The sequence below is a fragment of the Nyctibius grandis genome, chromosome 5, assembly GCF_013368605.1.
Source record: "Nyctibius grandis isolate bNycGra1 chromosome 5, bNycGra1.pri, whole genome shotgun sequence".
NCBI classification, from domain to species: domain Eukaryota; kingdom Metazoa; phylum Chordata; class Aves; order Nyctibiiformes; family Nyctibiidae; genus Nyctibius; species Nyctibius grandis.
In genome coordinates this window covers 83,500,690-83,524,449 of record NC_090662.1, presented here as the reverse complement: position 1 = coordinate 83,524,449, position 23,760 = coordinate 83,500,690, and the positions used below count along the sequence as shown (strand labels likewise).

The following is a 23,760-nucleotide window of genomic DNA, read 5'->3' as shown; positions in this document are numbered from 1 at the left end:
AACCCAGAGCAGAATTAAGCAATCTTCCTGTCTGATGTGGACGTGCAAGTTTTCTTCTGTACAAAACTTTTAATCGGTTCACCTTAAAAGGCATTAGGAGCTGCTTGAAGATCATAAACCTGATTTGGGATTTGTCTTCCTCAAAATCCCCTGGTGAAATAGAAGGATTACGTAAATAATCAAAAGGAAGTGTATGTACTTCTGTGTAATTTTCCAAAACCAACCCTAAAACAACCTGAACAAACGAACATGGGGCTGAGATGCTGCTATTTGTGGCTCCCCTCCATGAGGTTCTCCTAAAGTGCCTCAACCCACTTCCAGGCAGGGTATGAGTCCTAGGCCAAACTGTGCTTTTCTTTTTTGTTAATCTCCCCTGGCTTCCCTACACCAGCTGCAAGGGACGCGGGGCTGCCGTAAGACGTCTTTTCCCAGTGTTAAAAGCATTGTTCCAGCACATCCAAGTTCTTTGGGTTCCAGATAAAAGCTATTGAAGAGAGCAACCTCTCTTCTTTCCTCTTTCTTCCCAGTTTTTAAGTGCTCAGTGACCACGTGCCCTGACCTAAAAATACTGTATCTAAATGGGTAACGTATTTACAGCTGCATAACCCAAATTCCCCCCCAAATTTGAGAATCCAAGCACAGGGAGCTCTTGTAACAAACAGCTGCTCCAGAAAACACTCTTTTCATCAGTGGCATGGCACAGGGGTGGTCAGAAAGGAAACAAACAGAAAGACTGGTTGCCTAATGGCCTTGTGGTGGGGAAGGGTTTTCTATTCTTGGTGGTTGATTGTTGCTTTAAAAAAACCAACCAAACAAAAAACCAGCAGCAGAAGTTTTCCATTTAAAATATGGCAATTCCATTACTTCACTTTAATGCGATGATGTCTAGAAATGCCCCCAACTGTCTACATGCAGTTTTGTTGGGCAGCTTTAAAATCCAGAGATATTTCAAGGATAGTAGATAGCCATCAAATAGCTTCTCCTCTGGATGGTATTAGGATTTTTGTCCATTTACTTTTTCATTTTATCCTGTGTCCTTTTGGTAGCACTTAGCATTTCTGGAGTCTGAAATTGTCATCAAGTTGTGACATGACCAGCTGGGTGAGCTGCTTGGTCCTCCTCTTGCTTCTCCCTTTTCCTTTCCATGCTCCACCGCCTCTTCCCTCCCCCAGGCTGGACTCAAGGCCACCGGAGGTACATTTTCCTCAGTTGTGGACAAGTGCTGCTGGGTGAGCTGCCTGTAGCCTGCATAATTCTTTACTATGATTCACCCTGTGTTTTGCCAACATGTTGTTATTTTTTTAGACAGTGGGTAGTAAGTCCTCCTGCTATCTCAGGATAATTTTATAATACAGTTTTTTAATAGAGTGTTTTGTATCTGAAGAACTGTGCCTTTCCTATGAATTCTATAGGATCTAAGAATTTGGAGATGAAGAGTGGGAAAGAGGTGTGTGTATATATATTTTTTTTTTTTTTCAAGTGAGTAATGATTTGACATGCTCTGTTTCAGTACATGTTACCATGGCGATGACTGCAGGGACTACAACATCCTTTCCCATGAGTAACCACACCCGGGAGAGAGTGACGGTGGCCAAACTTACACTGGAGAACTTCTACAGCAACCTAATTATACAGCACGAAGAGAGAGAAACCAGGTACTGGCTCTGCTTCCTCTCACCCCTCTTCAACTTTTCTTGATTGGCTTTTGGCGGTGTTTGTTCAAAGGCACTTTGATCCCCATGCATGGAGTGGTTCTCAGAAGTTTTTCTGTATTTGGTAGCAAGGAGCTAATCCCCGAAGGGCACAGGCTGCCTTTCAGCTGCTGGCTAGGCTGCTAGACCTGTGAACAACCCCTGCTACTGCACCAAGCAGTCACTGAGTGACTGAGGACCACCTCCACTTTTGATGTTCTCATACAATTTACTTCCTCATCAGATTATTACTACTTTGCAGAAATTGCTCTGTGCAAGGTCTTATTTTGCAGCACGTGTGAGGTTTCTACTTCTGTGTGTGGGGTTGGTGACCTCCAATTCCTTTGTGTATGCCACTGGGAATAAATTCTCCAGAGGTAGATGCTGCAGAGCTGATGACGGGTAGTAACTTGGTTTTGTGTAAGGCAGTGGCTCATGGTGTCTAGTCATGCTCTGCGGCACGGAGCTCATGCCAAGACTCATAAACCCTGCAGAAGGGATTGTATAGGAGGTAGGGAACAGGACTGATGGGAGAGGTGTTTGACAGGTTGATGGCATAAGGAAGGGAGACAGAGAGCTGGGGGTGGCCTGGGGTAGTAATAAGAGGCAGTAAAGAACATAGGGTTGGTGATGGAGGGTTTGAGAGGCTCTTGGGTGGGCAGGAAGAATTTTTGGGGATAATGTAATACCCACGTCTAAATTCTTCTTGGGTGGTGTTGACTGGTACTCCTTGCATGGGAGTATGCATTGGTCATCTCCACTTTAACTTCTCTCGTTGGTGCCCAATTCTGCCTCCAATGTGGTGAAGTGCTACTTGAATTAAGTGTCAAAGTACCAAGCATTTGATTATAATGAATGTTGTGTTTCAAATTGTCATCAGCATGTGAAATAATCATTCCCCTGGTAATATGTTTTTAATTGAGGGGTTTTCAGCCAAGCAGCAGGGTTTCTCTCTTCATAATATTTAGTCATTATCCCATGTAATTGAGTTGCTTCTAGTTAGGAGAATAGGCTGTCTACCAAGGACCTTTAATTTAGGGGATCCTGCTGTACTTCCCAAAGTGCAGAAAGAGACCAGCAGCCTGGCACCCAGCCTCCAAACTCTTGGCCACTGCTAGTGGGTAACCAGCTTTCTGAAAGCTGCACCCTGACACTCATAAAGAGGCATCCTGTGGGTGGAAAAAGAGGGGTCCAGTAGACATATTGCCATGCGCTGACCCCCTGCCATCTGTGGGGTACTCCCAGGCTTCACTCCCCGCTCAGACTCTCCCAGCCTGCAGTGGCACCAGCTGGAGGAGCCCTGGGACCCGTGAGCCCTGGCCCAGGCAGGACACTGGGAGGAGATGATGACGAATCCAGGGGGGTAGAGTTAGTTGGCACGAGGGTAAGGAGAGTGGGACCCAGGTATGTGGCCATGGAGAGGTCAGCAAGGCTGAGACTGGGGGTGAAAGCTGGAGCTGGCTGAAGTGTTGGAGGTAGAGCTGAGATAGAAATGGGGAAAAAAACCATGTTTATTTTGATTCGTAATCCTAATTGATCAAAACCCAGCTTTACTTCAACAGGATTACATGAAGAAATAGAAGTCACTAGAGTGATTATATGTTTGGACCTTTAATGCCTAATTCTTCAAATACATAAGTATGTGCTTAGATTTGCTTATACATTTTCAACAGCTTTGGTCACAGATAAGTAAATGGATGGCGTGGGCAGTAAGTCTTCAAATTTCCATTTGTGGCAAACTCTTTGGTATCTGGAATATGTGAAGTAAAGATGTTGTCTTGCTGTAGTGTTACATTTGTTTTCAATGAATAATAAAAAAGCAATCTTCTGTTTCTCCTCTTTGCAGGCAGAAGAAGCTAGAAGTGGCTATGGAAGAGGAAGGCCTTGCAGACGAGGAGGTAATACTACCCGAGCAACCTTGAGGTAGCTTCTTTGAGGAGCTTACAGAAACATTAGCTAGCGTGACGTTAAGTTTTACTTTGTAAATTAATGTTGCCCCTGTAAATAACTTGTTTATTAGGGAAACTGTGAATATGCTTGAATGATAATTGCAATAGGTAAGGCTTTTCATGCCACCCTCAGTCCTTATGAGATGTGTGGCTACAGCAAGTACCTAGCATGCTTTTCAAAGATTAAAATCGTTTGCCATTTTATTTTGCAAGAGAAAAAGGTGAGATGTGCTTGGAAGAAGTGGGTAGAAAGCAAAATGCTGAACCATTTTTTATTGATTGAAACAATAAACTGGGCACATGCTTGCTCCGTTTGGACATGGATGAGGAAGGATCTCTGTCTGGTTGACATCGCTCAGAACTTTGGTCAATACGTTGCTTTTCCTGAGATCCATCACACCATGGCTGTCTGTGCTGCCTTCAGGAGAGGCAGGGAAATAAGCAGGAACAGCGCCTCAGTCATTTCTGAGTTTGTGTGGCTGCTGTAACTTCTGGGAAGCGGGAAAAGCGAGTGTGGGTGTGTAATGCCATCTTGTGGTTTTAAATGATGCTGTCATCCTAGTACAAAACCTGGCAGGTGCCTTATGGATGAGTCTTGGTAGCAGTCCCTGAGATCTCGGCATCTTTGGGAGCATAGGTCGGCATTTGTGTTCTCTCAGAGTCAATCCCATTGACATTTTTATAGAAGAAAATATATGACAGGATTTGGACAGATTTTTCTTTCAAATGAGTGTTCGTCTGCCCTAAACCAGATGGATTTTGCTATAGATAATGTAAGTTGGATCTCTGCTGTGTGTTAGCCTCCTTGTTGCCTATCATCACTCTTTTTGGGGTTGATCCTTCACACTGTCCAAAAACTAGAGTCCTTGCCTCAGCTAGTGACGTTGCCCTTTGGACTGATGTACTTTGTTTGAACCAGTATGATTTTTTTTCCATTATTTATTACTGTTTCTTTATATCTAAGTAATAAAAAAACCCCCAACCCTCCAAAAAAGTGAAACTGGGCCTGAGGCCTCTACATAAAAGATGGTGCTTGTGGTTCATACTTCGACAAATTCAGAAAGACTTCTTCTTTTACATTTTCTCTGTAATCCTAAAGAGAGAGAGAGAGAATACTTCACAGGAAGGGAATTGTACATCTTGACTTTCGACTGTGAAATGAGTTATAAATTTCTGTTTATGTGTCTCCTTAGAAAAAACTGCGCAGATCACAACATGCTCGCAAAGAAACAGAGTTTCTGCGACTGAAGAGGACTAGACTTGGCTTGGATGATTTTGAATCTTTGAAAGTTATAGGAAGAGGAGCATTTGGAGAGGTTTGTGGCTTTCTTGCTTGAATGGGATATTAAAATTGCATTGAACATCAAAATGAAACATTTTAATTACAGAATAAAAAGTTCCAGTTGGGGAGTTTTATTGCAGAAGAATAGCTATTTGAGTAATTGTGCAAGTGTGGTAAGTCCAGTAATGAATTGCGTGCATTGATTTCTCAAGGCCCCTGGAAAGGCCCTTAATTTCCCACAGCTTCTTATTAGCCTAAACTGATGTTGCTCTTGTGGCCCCCTGAAATGGATTTGCAGTTGCACAGCTCCTCTCCGTAAACATCCTCCCTGCTCTGTGTCACATCATGGTTGTATCTGCTCCTGAGTTTTAGTGTACGCAATCTCACAGCTACCTGGAATTTACTGTGCCTGCTAACTTTTCCTAAAACAATAACTACTTCAAACTACCTGCTCATCACTAGTGTCAGTGTTGTACATGGTGTAGAAATATTTATTTTTCTGTGTTTTTTTAAATGTTTAACAAAAGAACTTGTCCATGCCCAGCAATTTTGAGCCTTCCAATAGATTCCATGCTGGGGTCTAGTTTCTGAGGTAAAGAAGATTAATGGGGTTATATTTCTCATTATAGGTACGCCTTGTTCAGAAGAAGGATACAGGTCATATTTATGCAATGAAGATACTAAGAAAAGCAGATATGCTGGAGAAAGAACAGGTTTGTGTTGTATAACTAGATTTCAAACTTATGCTGTCTAGAAAGTTGCTGAAGTTCTTTGTGGCAGATACTGTTTGATCATATTTTTCCCTTCTATAGCCCTGATAACGGTATAGCAGTCCAAAGCATCTATGGAGTTACTACCACAGTATAAAACAATAAGTAGAAGTTAAGAAATAAGATCATGTAACAGCATTTTTTAAAATGTTTTCTTGACACCCAATTTGGAATAGTGACAAAGATTTTTATATTTTTTCTCCCTTCCTTTCTCAACACAGACCTTATAGTACTTAATGTGTAAAACTGTATTTCAAGGAAAATGCTTCTTGAAAAGTAATACTGTGCCAAAGTGAAAACTGAGGGTACTTGATATTTTCTTTTGACGGTTAGATACCAACAGATGTTATGTTGTTCATTGGCTTTGTTTTCCTTTGTTTTGCTTTTTAGTCAAGCCTTGTCTTGTTTTGTTTTGCTCTGGTTTTGTTAGTTTGGTTTGGTTTTTGCTTTTACTATTTAGTTAACGATTCACTGCAAATTCCTGGTAGGATACAGCAAGTACTTTAGCACCACAAAGCAAAGAAATCAAGTGTGAATGTCTCAAGTGAAAGGTCAGATGAAAGAGGACTTTACTTACCTGTGTAAACCTTACCCATCATTTGCTCTTGTATTACATTTCCCTGCAGTGGTACTTATACTTCATTTTTTTTTTTGTGGTGCAGACTTTTTGTCTTCTCAAGCCCATGCCCTGAATATAGGAAACCAGAGGAGCAGCATGTTCTGCACAGCAGCCAGGCTGCGTGTGGCCCTCTGGTTGAAGCCCTGCCCCCATTTCATAACCTGATGTGGCAAGAAGGCTGAGCTCGCACTCTGTATTTAGTTTGGGACTGTAATCTTCCCTGGAGAGTGTTCATCTGCTGTAATTTTCATTGCCTGGTTTGTTCAATGGAAAGCAACACAGGACACACATACAAGAAAATTAAGATTTTTTTTTTTTTTTTTTTTTTTTTTCCCCAAGCCTGATAGCACTGGGAGATATCCTGGCTGTTTTTTAAGCAAGGTTTTAATATTATATTTTATAGCTACATTGAGGAGTGGAGGGTGCAAAGAAATATTTTCTAATGAGAATAGATCGAGCTAGATAAATCAAAGTTGGAGTGCCTACTACAGTGAGAGAATCCATTGCCCTGTGAAATCCTGTGAAAAGAACACGTACACGTGAAGATGCTCCTGACCAGTAGAACTGAGGAAGAGATGCAGAAGACTGCTGCTTATTGGAAATAGCCCTTGAAGCTGGAATAGTGGTACATATTTTCTCTCCAGAAGTTGCTTTCTCATGTATGAATAATGAAAATCTTACAGCTGTCAAGAAATATTTTTCCATGCATGTGTGTTTCATTTTCCTTCAGGATGAGGGTACATTCTAGTGAAACATATGCCCCTCTCCCAATCTCCATTACTCTGTTTCCAGTGAATTCATGAAGTAGAAGCTCTCTGTATATTTTTCAAAGCCTCAGCTGGGACTGGAAGGGACTCAGCTGGGACTGAGCTGACTTGCTCAGCTGAGCAAGGTCAGACGTTCCCAAACTCACTTGCCCAGGACCAACATCAGCAGCAGTGGTGGCCGTATCAGTTCTGGGTCAGCTTCATGCACATCACTGGGAGGAATGGCTCCATCTTCTCTTCCCTTCCTCCCGCTTAAATAGCCCAAGACCCTTACCATTTTTGCGCTGCTTTAATACTGGCCACGGAGCTCATTGCTACCTGCTGCCATCTGTAAGGGCTGAAACTCATCCCAGCCCTGTTCCCACTTGGCCAAGGCACTTGCCGTGCATTGCAGTTCAAGTGAGGTTCACCGCGTACACACGTAGGAGCGGTCTCCGTGTACCATCTGGAAGGGGTTCATCCGCTATCAGTAGTGTGTACAATGTGGGTTTGGGAACTAGACAGTAGTTCACTGTAATTCAGGCACTTCTCTCTTCACAGCGATGAAGGAATCGGGTTTTGCAGGAAGCAATTAGGTCAGGCACTCTGTCAGTCTTGCTAGAGAGGATTCCCCAGGCTTATCTTGCCAAGTTTAAACTGTGAGATATCTGTGTAGAAGTAGCTATTAGTTTTTTGTTTCTTTGTATACGTTTATGAGAAATCTGGTAACTTCTGACAGTAATCATAATGCATCTACCATTTTACCTCTTGGTTCTTGCATTTTTTAAGACCAGCTCTGGCCTTTTCCAGTAATTTTGTCAGTATTTACGCCTTCACTTGCATATTAAATTTTTATCAGAGCTTGCAGTACTGTATAAAGCTCTGTGATCATCAGCTCTGTAATTTTTTTGAATGTTCCTATTTCATTTTACGGTATCGTAAAAAAGGGAATTGTACTTTTCCACCAGCTTTTTCAGTTCTTTACAACAAACAGGAACAGCCTAACAAGCTATACTTTGTGTTTCTAGAGTCTGCTTCTGCAAAGTTGTGTGAACAGCTATTTTCAACATTAAGTTGACTTCTCTGGCTTTCTGCTGGGTATTTTGTGAGGACTTTGTAGTATCTAGTAAAAGACTATGAAAAATATGAATACGAAGAGAGTATGAAAATAGTTTCTTCATTAAAGATCATGAAAATATATTGTAGGACTAGGAATATAATATGGCATTTGTTGTTGAAATATTTAAATTGCCCTTTAATAATAGTATTTTTTTTTAAATTTTAGGTGGCCCATATCCGAGCAGAAAGAGATATTTTGGTTGAAGCGGATGGAGCCTGGGTAGTGAAAATGTTTTACAGCTTTCAGGATAAAAGAAATCTTTACCTGATCATGGAGTTCTTACCTGGAGGTAAACTGTATGTTGTGGTGTTAGGTGATAGAAGTACTTCTTCATAAAATGTTAGAAACAAGTGTGCTGTGTAATTTGTTATAGTAAAAAAATTTAATGCTGTTTTAAATAAAGTCGCAGTAATGTAATCACCCCTGATTTTTAGGGGAAGGAGAAAGGTTATGGAGGGGTGTTACAATAGAATTGGGTTAAATAATTGTTCTGATCCAATGTTCTGCATTTTACTGCTGAAGCTGGTAAATACATGCAATACATGTATTATGCATTAAAATTCACTGTGTCTTCCTGGGCTATCCAATTAAAATTCCTATTTAGGATTTTCAACAGGTTTACATCCAGTTTACTAAAAAAGTATGTTGGGTTTGTAGGTCCTTGCAGTAATAGTTTTATAATTAGTAGCTATAAGGCCAGTTACAAGGTTAAATTTGGATTCTACTGGGATTTCACATAGAATTACTCTTGTGATTAAAATGTTCTGATTTCTGAGCTGTATTTTCTGCTTTTTGATTAGGTGACATGATGACCTTGCTAATGAAGAAAGACACCTTATCAGAAGAGGAGACACAGTTTTACATTTCTGAAACTGTGCTGGCCATAGATGCTATTCACCAGCTGGGATTCATCCACAGAGATATTAAACCAGATAACCTTCTGCTGGATGCTAAGGCGTGTAATGTGCATGGAAACTGCCTATGCTTTAAACCCATCGGTCTGCAGATAATGCCATTTATAGTGGTGCTAATTGGTGGGAACCAGTAGTGGCACACCTGTGATTTTAAACTAACTGGAGTAAAGGCAGAAAGTGGTCATTATCTTTTCCTTGTAGAACACTGGTAAACTTAAAGAAAGCAAAACTGCCCTTGTTTTTTGTTGGAAAGCTTTTTAACCTTTTTAAGGCTTTTAAGGAAAGCCTTTTAAGTGAGAAGACCCACTTAGAGTGGCCAGATGCTCATACTCATACACATTAAAAACTGATACACTTAGTTACTTCAAGACGAACAAAAGGATGAAACATTCAGACAATGCTAAATAATAATTTCAATTTCTGCAGTTATCTCACTTGTTTTATTGCCTGCTTACCAGTGGAAACGCTCTGTCTGTTAGACTTACTACAGTGAGCCATGAAACAGACCCAGTAAGCATCACACACAAATCTGTAGACCATCTAGTATTGATGTCTGGAAACTAGATTAAAAACAGGTTACCATCAAAACAAAACAAAGGAATTTTGTCCTGGAGGCTTTCTCAGTCTCAGTGGTATCCAGTGCAAACAAAAAACAGGCAAACTATCTGCCCTCAGCTGTTGCAGAATTGTAGATGTAACCATTCCCAGGGGCAATAACCCTTTTGAGAGGAAAACACGCTCTCGCAGTACGTCAAGATTCAGTCATTATTTGCCTACTTGTCCTGGAAGAGGTAGTCCTGTGCAAGTCCATCATGGCCTGAGAAGGCAAATGCTGTTATTAAAACTTTCTTTTTTGAGCACTGTTTTTCTAAATTATGTTTTTATCTCCTCTGATTTTTTAGGGTCATGTAAAACTGTCTGATTTTGGGCTATGCACAGGTTTAAAGAAAGCTCACAGAACAGAGTTCTACAGGAACCTTACACACAACCCGCCAAGTGACTTCTGTAAGTATAAGCTGTCCTAGTTAAACATTTAAATAGTTTTGAGCTGCAGCTGTGCTGCATCATAATTTATTTCTACTGGGTTAAGCAAGATTGATCAGGCTGGTTGCATGTAGTTGGAAAACTGGAAATGCATGTTCCCCGGGACGTGGAAGCATTTCACAGGAATGAAGTTATGATTTCCGCAGTGTTAAGGTACTTTTGCACATTTGCACAGAGATACAAATACACATAATGTAACATATCTATATTTTAATGTATTTTTCATACCAATGTTAGTGAAGTTACAGAAACACTCTTTCAGAAGGGACAATGGGTTTCATGTGCTGGCTTACTGAAGGCAGTGACAATATAATGAAGCTTTTCATACGAGTAAAGTTACTCATTAACATGCCTTGGTGACACATCCACATTAGTGTTTTATTCTACAAATGTAAAGTTCCTCTGCAGTTCTTGGATTCCTCACTTGTTGCTTAAAAAAAAAACATCGCCTGTATCTGAATATATGTTGCCAGCTGCAACAAGAAGTGCTGCTGATCTCAGATCAATCTGTGAAACTTCTAGCAAGTTCTAATTTAGAATTGCTGATCGTGTGTCCTACTTACATGACTTTCAGCTGCAAATTGGACAGTAGTTATTCATTATCATTTTCCCATCTCCAGTTAATCAAGTACTTGTTTCTAGACTAAAGTATTCTAAAGATATAAAAGTTATTCTTTGAAAACAGAATGTTATCAATCTTTTCTTTTAATTCTCATAAATGCATTTATTATCTAATAACTATTTTGTAAATCAGCATTTCAGAACATGAACTCAAAGAGAAAAGCAGAAACATGGAAGAAGAACAGGCGACAGCTGGTGAGTTAATAAAATTATACATAATTTTTTTTCTTTTAAACTATTTACAGAAAATGTTAAATAAAAACTAGCCATTAATGCTGCTGGTTTTTAGAAACTGAAAGGCCCTCATATAGATGTTGCTGTCTTCAAGCTTCCAAAATTCCAATTAATGCAAAAGAAGGTGGTCTAGTGATTCCAGTTGTGGAATAGCTCAGAGATCAGGAGAAGAGTGGAAGGATGACCATCAGCTGGGTTGCTTTGTCTGTCTATTTTCAGAGCTATGACTCGCAAGGCCCTGCATCTGGACTAACTAACCTCAGCTGTCAGCAAAGCTGTATCTTGAGTTTGTCTCCTGAACTGACCTGGTGTTGATACTGTGTGTGAACTCCTGTGTTTAACTCCTGCAGTTCAGTGTCACAAGAAGATGTGTAGCTGCATCATTCTTTTCAGAGAATTGTGGGGAAAACTTGTCCTTCTGCTGAACAGGAATATGATGGAAAAGCAGTGGAGGATACTGGCATTGGAGTGGGGGCAGCCTGGGTTTATAGTGAAGAATGGTCAAGTAATAAAGGGCCCTCTGGCATTAACTGAATCAAAGGAAGGTATCTGTCAGCCATGGGATTCCAGAATTTCAGCCCTGCTCGTGATTTTCACCAACTAGCAGTTGCAAAAACCTCAGTTTACAAATTTTGGAACTTTTTATTTTTCACTTTCTGTTTAAAAAGTGATATGCTGCAGTATTTCCAGAAAGCTTTTGGGTTGTTTTTTCTTTCCTCATGAGACATAATGAGATTACATTGCAATCATGCTGCCTCATAGGAGCTGTATTTCACACCCTTATTCCCTCTTGGGTTGGATCTCTGAAAAGACTACATCTCCCGAGTCAGTAAAGACTGGCATGGCAAAATGGTGTAGTGAAGCTATGAGACAGTCCAACAGAGAAAATAAAAGGCCGAAATGACAACTTGTATCAACACTGTTTGAAAAGGAGCCATATTCTTGGTTTTCTGTTGGTTCAAAACGAAATGTCTTGGCTCTGTTCAAGAAAATGAAGTATTTTGTTTCTGGTCAGACAAATGAAAGTAAAAGATTTTTCTGGCAAAACTGGTTTTGGTGGGGTTTTCTTGGTTTTGTTTTGGCTTGGGTTCTTTTTCTCCCCTTTCTCTCCCACCCCCATGGGAAATTTTCCGTCAGTAAAGAGAAATTTCCAAATAGCTCAAGCTCTCTAGCCTGCAAGTTTAAAAGTTTAAAAGCATGGAGCCTGGGTCCAGTAAGAGCTCAAATTAATTTTGCAATAAAGATACGGTAATACATGGAACAGCTAGTGTATCATGAGTGTAACACATGGGAATCTACCACTGGTTATCACTTTTTTTTTTTTAAAAAAAAAAAAAAACACAAAAAAAACCCCAAACAAACTACAACAACAACAGAACTTCTTGGGTATTTTGAAGTTTCAGGTAGCTGCATTACTAGCTAAGATGACCCTCTGATATTGCAGTGGGAATATTCTATGAGTTCATCACATCTAGGAGGATGATTTCCATTCTCTTTCAAGATTCTCTGTGCTTACTCATGTCAAAGAATAATGTTCTTGGGATTTTAGATACTGTGAATTCTCAAATTAAGCATTCTTGTCCATCAAAATAACAAGTTCCTATATATGAATCTCCAGGAAAAGGTCTTGCAAAGTGTAAAAATGTATTATTTATTGTTTAAAGAGTTTATTCTTTTTTATTTCCAGGCATATTCTACTGTTGGAACCCCAGATTATATTGCACCAGAAGTATTTATGCAGACTGGGTACAACAAGCTGTGTGACTGGTGGTCCTTGGGAGTGATTATGTATGAAATGCTAATAGGTATGTTAAAGACCCAACTGAAGAATCATTCAAAGGGCTTAAAGGTAACAGGGTCCATTAGTTCACTGAGTCTGATTCCCTGCACAGTGGAAGTACTAGAATTTCATTCAGTTCTTCCTAAAGTAAGCCCCAAATTCAGCTTCCAGAAAACTTTGAAGTCCTCCCACCTTTCCAAGAAGACAGCAAGAGATGATGCCTCAGCTGTTTCAGTGAATAACCGTTCACTATTAAATGGTTTTGAGGGTCAGTCTCATTACCTGGAAGTGATAAAATAACATTTAATGTTGCATTACAAAAGAGAAAACTTTTGGCTAGTACTACCTGTTAGATTTGAGAGCTGTGGTAGCAAAAGCAGAGGCCCAGGTCACTTTCCTCTTCTGGGAAAAGCTTGTTAATTTTTCTGTTTGTGCAGGGTATCCACCCTTCTGCTCAGAAACACCACAAGAAACTTACAGGAAAGTTATGAACTGGAAAGAAACATTGGTATTTCCTCCAGAGGTGCCCATTTCAGAGAAAGCGAAGGACTTAATTCTAAGGTCAGTAACAAAAGCTCACTTCTGGCCACTCACCCAGACCTGGCCACCTTCCATTAGGTTAACTTTCCATTCTGCGTGATGGAAGCTTTAGATTGGAGAGAAACAGAGCAGACTAGGAAAAAAAGAAGGGAAAAAGTGATTAACACACAATTTTCCTCTTCTCAGAGGGAACTAGAAAATAATTGCTCGCCAGCATTTAATGTACTGAGCAGAAATTTTTGGATGTTTTGGATTTACTCACTTCTTCCAAAATGCCAGTTTTTAATCCATTCAGTTTGCATTGAAGTTTTTGTGATGGGTTTTGGTGTCAAGGTCAGGCAGAAATGCTCTCTTGTCCTGGGAGGTTTTGGGAGGGATGGGTTTGCTTTTTTTTTTTTTCTAAAGAAAAAATTACAAGCTTACATGATTCTGTTACAGGCAAAAAGGGGAATGTACTGAATAGGTAGAGCCAAGAACTCTTGGCTCTTATTAGTCCAAGCAGTGCTCCAGTAGTGTACGACAAACATAACATACAACAAACAGAGAACAGTTATTATTAATCTAGTTACAGGGATACTAACATAGTTCAAATTATTTAATTATTGCTAATATTCATTAATAAGTTTGAGTATAACAGTTTTATTACATTTTCAGTATCTATTTCTCTAGTGTTTTGCTTAACCTCTCCTGCATGTTGTCAGCATCCCAAGTTCTTTGCTGGGAAGAGTACAGTGTTGCTGCTAAGGATTTCTTCCTCCTCCGTCTTGGCTGTGTTTGGGGCATTTTCAAATATTTCAGGCAGTTTGTTTGTTAACATGTCTTGCTGATTGGTTCATGAATTCAGTTATACAATGTCTACTTGAATTTATTAGTTTTTCCCCATAATATGGAAGGATTTAAATTAGGGTAAAACATCTTTAGTTATAGACAATTTACTAAAATGAGGTCAAAACAGCAGATTAGGCAACAAACACCTGGCCATTGGGTACTTTGTCCATTACAGCTTGGACAAGTTAGACAACAGTTATTTTAGCCTAAAGGAAGTTGCAGACAAAGCTAAAATTTCTTTATTTTTATGGATACAGATAAAACCGAACTAAAATAAGCTCAAGTTCAGAAAAAGCCTGACAAATCCTGAGACCTGATCTGGCTATCTGTTATTACAAGGTTTGAGGTCTATTATTAGTACTTGGCATCAACCAGCTGGCTGGGCTGCAGTAGAAATATAAGCAATTTTTTTTCCCAAGTGACACTCAACTACAAGTAAAAGAACATTACAGTCTATAATTGGAGACAGTTTATAGCCTAACTTGCTACATTACTAAATTACCTGCTGAAAATTTCACTAACCAGTGAGAAGGTGACCTTTTTTGTATTGCCATGTATTGATGTGAAGAGTGCCTTGCAAGTCTGGATGATGTGATCGTGTGGAGAGATTATGAATTCAGGACAACTAAATCAACAACCAGAGGCTTTGCTCATCTAGGCAAACAGGATTTCATTTAACAAAGGACAGCTGACACTTAGAGCAACAGGAGGTCCACATCCTCATGCTACCAAGTGCTCCTCACTTCCAGGAGGTTGTCAGGTGACTCTACACTTGGCAAGACTAAGCTTTTTTTTTTGTCATGGGCATTTTTTCCTGTTATTGTAAATCTCCCTCTTTGTGTCACTGTTGACACTTTTTGCCATCCTCAAGAGAGACTGCAAGGACAGTGTAAAAATATAAAGCAGTTATATCTTTGCTAACACATACAAAAGATAGCTCGGATTTAATGAACTCCTAGGCTAAGCATTGGTATGCTCACCATCTCCTTGATGAGATACTTCGGAGTCTTTTCCAGTGAGCTAGGCATCGGTCCAGGCAGGCGTCAGTTCAGAAGGGTCAGCTTCTGCTGCTCCATGGAACAAATCCCTGATGTCACTGAGTTGCTGTCAGAGAGCTTCCACCTCCCTATTTTTTTTTTTTGCGGGGGGATTTTATGCTTTGCCTTGTTGGTGTTTTTCCTCCTGCCTACTTCAGCAGGTAACAGTCCCCATCTCAACAATACTATCTCTGTTTTCAGTTTCACCTTTTTTTGTTTTATTTGACTCTATGGACTGTCTCACAGCTGCTTCTCATAAATTGACAATTTCTTCTGGAGTCTGAGCTGAGGTTATGCAGCTGGGCCATATCAGAAATAGGCCTTGGGTCTTTGTACCACCAGCACCTGGACCTCTAAGGAGAGGGAAGAGGGGGTGACAGGGAGAACAGGGACATGGCATGTTTTGAATGTGTCTGTTGTCTGTTAGTTTGACTTTGAAACATGGATTTTAAATAGTTGAGAACGTGCAGAGGAGTTTTCAGTGGTAGGGACTTAAGCCACCATTCCAAACTAATCTGACAGGGCTAGAACTTGCAGCAACTTTTCACAAACCTCGAAGATCGGGATGCAACAGTTTAGAAAAAGTCTTAAGTTACTGTCACCATGGCTTTTTGTTTCGGGACTTGTAACAATATTGTGCTTCTACTATTTCCCTTCTCTCCTAGATGCAACGGGCTGCTTTAACGTTACTCCAAGTGACGGAACAATTTGAAAGAAATTCCTCAAATTCCCGATACAGGATACCATAGCAGTTTTATTTGCTGTTGCTTTTGTCTGCATTTATTGTAATGTTCCCTTTATTTTTTTCCACTTTTTCAGGTTTTGTATCGACTCAGAAAATAGAATTGGTAGTAATGGAGTAGAGGAAATAAAAAGTCATCCGTTTTTTGAAGGAGTGGACTGGGGACATATCAGGTATATACAGATACACATTGTACAGAAAGAATAAAAGCCATGAAAGCAAGGATAATTATTTCAAATTTATCTTTTATTTTGAAAGGCAGCTACTGGCAGTAGGTGGGTAACAACAATGGTTTTCAGGCCTTGCTGACATTCGTAGATCTGATCAGAGTTTAACTGTCTTGAGATGCCTCAGATTGCCCCAGAGTGCCCAGGATGGAAAGAAATTGTGGTAGGGTGGCTGTGTTACTCGTGACGTATGCTTTGATATCAGCAGAGCGCTCCTCTTCCAGTAGTAGTGGACTCTGCAGCTATTGCTTATAATTGACTTTTTTTGTAATAGGAGCACGAGAAAAGCAAACTCTATTCCAAAAATGCAGGGGAAATAGATGAATGAAGAGGAGAGGCAGCGAGTAGGAGGAAAACACAGGGCATGTCTTTACTGTGCGCTGCAGATGCTACACCTGAGTGAACCGGTATGTGTACAGAGCCCCGGGCAGAGGCACTGACTCACCTCCGAGTCACAGCCTCTTTGGCCAAATTCTGCTGGGCCAAGCCTGGGTAGAGGGCCCATCCGAGGCAGCTGTACCGGTTCTAGTCTGAGCTTGTGCCTGCAGATGCTGAGCTACATCTGCACGTACCCAAAGTGGTAACACCTTTAGAGCACGCTCTGGGACCACAGTTTCAGTTGAAATGATGGCTACTGTTCAGCTCTCTTTAAGGTTTGAGGTAGTCTACTCTTTCAGTAATACTGCAGTTTTCTGCGTGAAAACCCATACTGTGGGTGTGTGATTGTCCAGCTCTTGTACTTCTCATTTCCTCTGGTGCAGAAAGCCTCATTTAACTTATCTTTTCAGTGTGGGAGACATTAATAAGCAGCAGGAGCAGTGACATATCTGTTCGTGCCATATCTGTTTCCCCATTCCACCCAGAAGTAACTGTAATAATTACAACCATAATAAATTTACAGGTGTAAATGAATGACTTTCCCACAGTGCCATGCTCCAGTTTGAATGCTTTTGTGGGACAGATCACTTAAGCAACTTCAAAAGCCACCTTAAAATTTCTTAGAGGGCTGCCTAATCGTTGAGCTAATACAGCAGTAACATGTCAGAGCCAACTCGTTTTGGATGAGAGATACTGGCGACTGAGTGTCAGAAATAGGAGCTACAGTCGAAAGGTATTTGGAGGAGGTCCAGGCTGATGAGCACTGGAATTGTAAAGCAACACATCTGACAGCTCCAAATGCAAGTAAAATCCTGCTCGGCTGGGTAGGCTGGGTTTATGAAACGAAGGTAAGCACAGTGGTTCTTTGTGAGAACAAAGATTGTAGCGATAGCTATATCGCAGATAAGTGTGGAATGCTGTTTCAGTTAATGGGAAAACTATGTTTTCCCCAAGTTTGCCAAGAAGATACTAATGCTAGATAGGAAACCAGTAGATCTCCCCATGATGTCAGCAAACAGGTGAGTCAGATACATCTCCAATGGATTCAGTGGAACCTTTGTGCTCTAAATTCAAGGGATGTTGTAACTGTAAAAAGCTAAGTTAAACAAAACTGGCACTTAATGTATCTTTTCCTAGTATTCATTATTCTGGCATTTATTTCTATTTGCAGGGAAAGACCAGCTGCAATTCCTATAGAAATCAAAAGTATTGATGATACTTCCAACTTCGATGAATTTCCCGAATCTGATATTTTACAGCCAGGTGAGACTGCCATTGTAAATTCCAAATTTCTATCTATGGTATGCCAGAATACTCCACAGATGCTTTTGTTATTGTTGTTTATGTTCATTTTTCTGATGACCTAATCAAGGTAGTACAGACTTGAACTAGAGACTCTCTTTCAAATATAAATGTAAACCTATGATCTCTCATAGCTTCTGCTTCCTTAGAACTTCGGAGGAAAAAAAAAAAAGCCCAAAGATTTTAACAGTTAAATCTATTAGTAAAAATGGTTTGCATATATAGTGAGCACAGAAAACTGTACCGTTTTATACCATACAGTCTGTCTAACCAAATTCTGGTAAAACATTATGCGCTGACTTGCTTTTGATCTTTAATGACTTTTGAGTTTCATGCCAAACGTAAATGTTCACATATTTGTGGGCAAAAATTTTCAGACAGATGATTATTTAACATAGTGATTTATGAACCTGAGTGGCTCTGCAAATCATTTAAGTTTGCTTAATTGTTAATTTCTATTGGCAAGTAGTAGGAAATTTTTATATGTAAAAGGCTTGATTCTCTGACATGCCAAATTCTCCCAGCTCCCACTCTTTTCAATTAATTATTAATGGCTTAAAGATAGGCAGATATATAACAATGATTAATTGATGACAGATAAGTGTAGATGTGCTAACAACCATAAGATTTATCAAAAAGCTGGGTTTTTTTTCTGAAATGGCTTTTATTTAATGGCAAGGAAGTTTGTCCTTTTAATGCAAAAGCAATCGATCTCCAGTGCCTAAGTTAAGCTGTTTAAGTCCGTATTTGGATAATGCCGAATACATTTGTCTTGGTTTTGGCATTTTAGACCCACTGAAAATGTTACTGTACATCTAGATACCTAAACACAAACTTTGTTATTGGTGTGTTTGGCATCTTGAGTTGAAAATATTGTTATAGAACTCTGAAAGCAGCAACCAGAGAGCTAAATATAGAAGCCCACTGCAGTGAATGTCCATGTGCAGCACGCCAGCCATGTGGGCTGTTCATAAAATAAAAGGAGGCTGTACAAGCCTTGCTGAAGCTATAAGCAGGGAGGAAGTCCTAGGAGAGTAATATGCATGTGATATGTGTAGTTCTCTTGGGAAAACTTGGATGTATCTTTTTCTTCAGTTTGTCGTGAGGATAACATGGTATGTATACTTGTGTTTGCTGTGCATGGAGCATCCTAAATGTTATGTTTTTCATAATTCTATATCCTGTGGTGTTTTAGAGGTTCTTGTCAAGGTATGGGAGCCTGTTACGGTGTGTAGACAAACCTAAAAAAATGACAAATCCAAACAAACAGAAAAAACTTTTTTCCACTTCAGAAATGTATGCTGAAATTATAACTCTTCTCAGACCATTGACAAAAGGCAACTGACCTGATTAGAAACAGGATTTCTTCACGGAATTTCTGCTGACTAGGGAAATAGTTCAGGGCTGTTTATGTCGGTGCTCTGTGAAAAGTCCTCTCTGAAGCAGTGCTGGTTTTAATTGTTTTGTTTTTACTTTTGTTTCTGAATTCTAGTGCCAAACACAACGGAACCTGACTACAAATCCAAAGACTGGGTTTTTCTCAATTATACCTACAAGAGGTTTGAAGGGCTCACGCAGCGTGGCTCGATCCCTTCCTACATGAAAGCTGGGAAGTTGTGAAACAAAACACAAACCCACAAAAGAAATAAAACTACAAACCTCAGGTAGCTGCATCACCAGACCCGCTTGGCGTTAGTTATCAATACATTGACTCTGGTGCGCATTGATTTCACAAAGAAATTCTACAGGATTAGGATTTCTAAGACTACTACAGGAATTAGTTGGCAGTGCCAGCTGGCTTTTTTTTTTTAATATTTGAATATTTTTGTTAACTTTATTATACGAAGGTACTGGAATAAAAGGAACGTACATCCCTTTGTAACTGCACTGCCTATGTGTGTATAACGGTTAGTTATGCCTCTCTGTACTGTGGCTGTGTTTGTACTGTAAACCATCTAATCCACCCAGGAGTAAAACATATCATTTTATGCAGCATTGTTATTATACTGCTTACCTGGTGGGTTTTAGATATGCAGTATAAAAAACCCTTGCCCACATTTGCAAAATTCTCTGAGCAGTTGCTCAAGGGTGTTCCAGTTCTGGTCTGCAGATACCCCATGAGTGTGGCAACACTGAATTATTTTAAATAGCAGTGTCCTGTGGGCCTACTTGTACCCTGCCTACCCTCATTCCTCCCCACTGGAGGGCTTTATCAGGCGATCATCCCTTCTTCTTTCTTCCTTTTTCCACTGTGTGTGGTGGTGAAACAGTCCCTGTGTTCTGTTTAGTGGTATTTCTGCTTTAAATGATAGTTGATGGGTATTACTGTTTAAGATGATGATGCCTGTTGCCAACTTCAGAAGAAAAAAGGAATCTGAATAAAAATTATAAAGATTTTTAACAGAAGGGAAACTCTGATACCAAGTTCTGAAGAGTTGGCAGAGTTTCCAGGGCTGCATTCCTGCCTCTTGCTCTAAGGCAGATCATCTTTTTGCTATTCATAATTCAAATAGCCTTTTCTCTGTGCAAAACGAGAAAAGTGATCAAATTGCTGCTTTTTCTTTTTTGTCTCCCTGAGAAGTTCTAGGCAGAAGGGATCCTGCTCTAGCCTTTTCTTTCCAGAATACCTTGTAGGCTCCATCTTCTTCTAGTATCTCCATCTAATGTGGACCATGGGATTACAAAGGTTCAGCTGAGCCTGCAGCCCAGTTTCCAGGATCCATGACCAACCACAACTGAACTGGGCACAGCATCTAAATGCCATTCTCCCCAGTCTGCAGGATGGTGACAAACTGACAGCAGAGAATGGGTCTCCTTCTCCTAGGTCAAGGAAACTGAAGCAGAAATCCCTCCATATGCAGGGTGTGGTTTTGCTGAGAGCCCAGCAGCAGTTCAGGACTCAATTGCACTCCTCAAACAGTTTGCAATTATCTGGTTGCTGGCACATTTATTTATATCTCTGCCTGTACTAGCATATTATCTGCAGTACTTTGAATCTGTCACAATACAGTAGAGATCTTTGATGTCATTTTCTGGTTACAAAAGAGATTTACAGCAACGAAAAATTCCCCAGTAATTGAACAAACAGAGTCACTGTTGCTGTCTTCCTCCTCTGAACACAAGTGAAAGGCACTCTAAAGCCTCTGCAACGCCCATCAGAGTGAAGCACAGGATGTTTTGGCATACAGTAGGAAAGACTCCATTAGACTGGCTTTTGCAGCAAAATGGAAGTGACTATTTATAAAGCCATTACAGAAATGTTTTTTGCTGTTAGGCACCATGGTATCAGCTGTTCTGAATTATTTGTAGGCTTTAAAAACACACTGGGGTGTTCATCTGCTGCATAAAAGACCATTTACCAGCAAGGTTTCTGTGCTTCAGTGTCTCACTGGTGTGCATGTAGTCTTCCCCGATCCAACAGCTCCTGGGTTCCTCAAGGGCTTTAGTGATGCCTTTCCTCCCTTATTTTGTCTTCCTTCAAGCATCTAATATCTGTTACTTACACTGCATTTCTACAAAAAAATTTTAGTCTTCAGCTCGTCACAGAGGAGTAGCCAGTGCCTCAGGGCCCATCCAATTTATACAGTGTTATATCAGAACACGGCTGAGCTAAACTTTTGCCTAAATGCTGGACTTACATGGGAACAGCTCACTGATCTCCCAGTTTTTCTTCCCAGCCCTTAACTAATTAACAGCCCTTTACTGCTGTTGGGGCAAGATCCCTCAGAAATTCTCCAGTGTTGTTCTTAGCCTTGTCAATGTAGGGAAGCTCAACCTGTCCAAAACCAGTAACTCACTTAAATCTACCTTTACACTTTCGGACTTCATTCTGCCAGAGCACCAGCAGCTTTTAGGGTTCTCAGGAAAGGAACTTCCTTTTCTAAGGCATTCAATCCATTCTACTAAGACAGAGGAGCTTGGATAGAAAATATCCAGGATGCAAATGTGGCTTCAAAGGACACTACTAATCAAAAGAGAATTTTTATTAGTTTTATTCCCAGTCTCATTCGTGGGGCACTATGTGCACCAGAAGTGGAATTCCTGCGAACAAGGCATTTCAGAAGATCACGGTCACCCTATTTGCGTAATACAAAAAGAAGTCTTCGCTTGAACTTGCTAAGACAAGATAAGTTTCATGGAAACTGCAAATGCTCAGTAATACTGGTTATTTTTTCTTTCTTTGTTTCTGTGGCATTTAGGGGAGGGGAGATAAAGACACACTTAGTTTAAAGCTATCTATTAAACAACTATGTCTGTACATACTCACTGGTTTACAAACTTGGGAAAAAGCTCAACCCTTATATTTGCAACACTAAAGATAATACTCATTTAAAATTGTGGATGATTAATCATATCAGTGCTCACGTAGGAGTTATATCCATAGGGAAACAGCCTGCAGCCTATTTAGCATAAACTCCTGTATTGTGGTAGTTGAATTTTTTTTAACCATAGCATTATTTTAATCAGTAAGTCAAATTAAACAAAATATTAACTACTGCTTTTAGGATGATAGAATTTTTTTTAAAGGTGAAACTGTGACACTGTAATGGATTAAAGAGAACAGAAGGTTAATCTACACTGGCTTTCAAAAACATGGAAGTGCAACATATTTTTTGTTTTGTTATTTTTGTCTTATTCCTTTGGATGGTTGTGTTCTTTCCTTTGGTGATGTTTGTCACTGTGCCATTTATTTTTCTTACTCTTGGAGTACCAAAGATCCTGAAATGGCTTGATGATTGCAACCATGTGAAAATTTATTTTATGGAAGCGTGTTTTGTTAAATTTTGTTAAAATGTGGAATTGTGTATGCAAATTGTTATCAGAGGTTCGCTGGGAAGTTAACCTATTCCAGCAGGGAAAACTTGAGTCCATCGATGGAAGTCATGAGCCTGAATCCAAATTCTGGATATGAATACCCTGAACCTGGGGAGGAAGCTTGGACTGGGAAATGCAGCTGAGCTTTTGCACTTTGTTCCATCTCCAGTCAGCGTGAGCGAGTGGCCTTAGGTACAGGACATCAGCAGAGGTTGTTTCATGTGCAAAAGGAGTTAAAAAAAAATTGCCAGCATTCAGAAATCAAATATTGTTGATACTGCATTTGCACTGTTAAATTTGCCTTGCTGGAGAGTTACATAAGTGTTATTTTTATAGGTCAATTGTTAAAACACCTGAGCCATTGGATACAGTATGGAATAATAGCGTCTGACGTGGGTGAATTCACTGAAGTGCAAAGGGGCTTGCTGGAAGCTCTCCACACTACTAAGATAAACGGGCATAAGCAGTACAAAGGGTGTTGTGTCGGCTCCTTCTAAAGAGGTGACTTTCCTCCTCTGCAACAGCAAGTAGGGAATACTGCAGTTTAGCCCAGTTATACTCTAATGCTTAGGAAGTGCTCTCACTTTTTCAATAATGCGAGCAATTACAAGCATTGTAACATACTGTACCTTGTCCTTTTAATGTTGATCTATTACAGCAGCTCGTTCTTGGAGTCGAAATGGCAACTGCTATATTTTTCCTAAGACTGTTTCATTAGTTGTGGTTGGGAAAGTTACATAGAAGCATTATAAAAATTTATATGAGGCTTTTTACAGCATTTAAAAATAAAAGTAGCATTCTTTTTGTAAAGTTGCTGTTTTTATTTTTTTACACCAGTGTACTGGATTTGTTTCTCTTCCGGAATAGGAGACATCTAAGGAATTGAGACACTGTTTTATATATTCTCATCTTGAATTCCACAGACAGTAAAAACCCCAGTGTCCCTCCTCTCAATCAGAAAGCAGAAATCGCAAAAAATTGCTCATCTTGTACCAACTGCAGTCACGTGAAGCTGCTTCTAAAACAGCTATTGCTCTTCACAAGAGACTTCTTACCTTCTTCCCTGTAGACCATAATTTATTCAAGAAAGGCTTCCACAGGCAGTTGTGTCCTTCAATCCA

At 40.0% G+C, this 23,760-nt stretch overlaps 1 protein-coding gene across 1 annotated transcript in view; it reads left to right on the top strand.

Moving 5' to 3' along the window:
• The window catches only part of STK38L (serine/threonine kinase 38 like), a 53,317-nt gene extending 29,868 nt beyond the window's left edge, over window positions 1-23,449 (top strand). The window contains exons 2-14 of the mRNA XM_068401926.1: window positions 1,511-1,655; window positions 3,538-3,589; window positions 4,834-4,956; window positions 5,552-5,635; window positions 8,343-8,466; window positions 8,978-9,132; window positions 9,994-10,096; window positions 10,890-10,951; window positions 12,678-12,795; window positions 13,208-13,331; window positions 15,995-16,090; window positions 17,694-17,785; window positions 19,317-23,449. Coding sequence (XP_068258027.1) covers window positions 1,522-1,655; window positions 3,538-3,589; window positions 4,834-4,956; window positions 5,552-5,635; window positions 8,343-8,466; window positions 8,978-9,132; window positions 9,994-10,096; window positions 10,890-10,951; window positions 12,678-12,795; window positions 13,208-13,331; window positions 15,995-16,090; window positions 17,694-17,785; window positions 19,317-19,444 — 1,395 coding nt within the window. The 5' untranslated portion in view covers window positions 1,511-1,521 and the 3' untranslated portion in view covers window positions 19,445-23,449. The remainder of the gene's footprint in view (window positions 1-1,510; window positions 1,656-3,537; window positions 3,590-4,833; window positions 4,957-5,551; window positions 5,636-8,342; window positions 8,467-8,977; window positions 9,133-9,993; window positions 10,097-10,889; window positions 10,952-12,677; window positions 12,796-13,207; window positions 13,332-15,994; window positions 16,091-17,693; window positions 17,786-19,316) is intronic.
• Window positions 23,450-23,760: the final 311 nt, after the last annotated feature.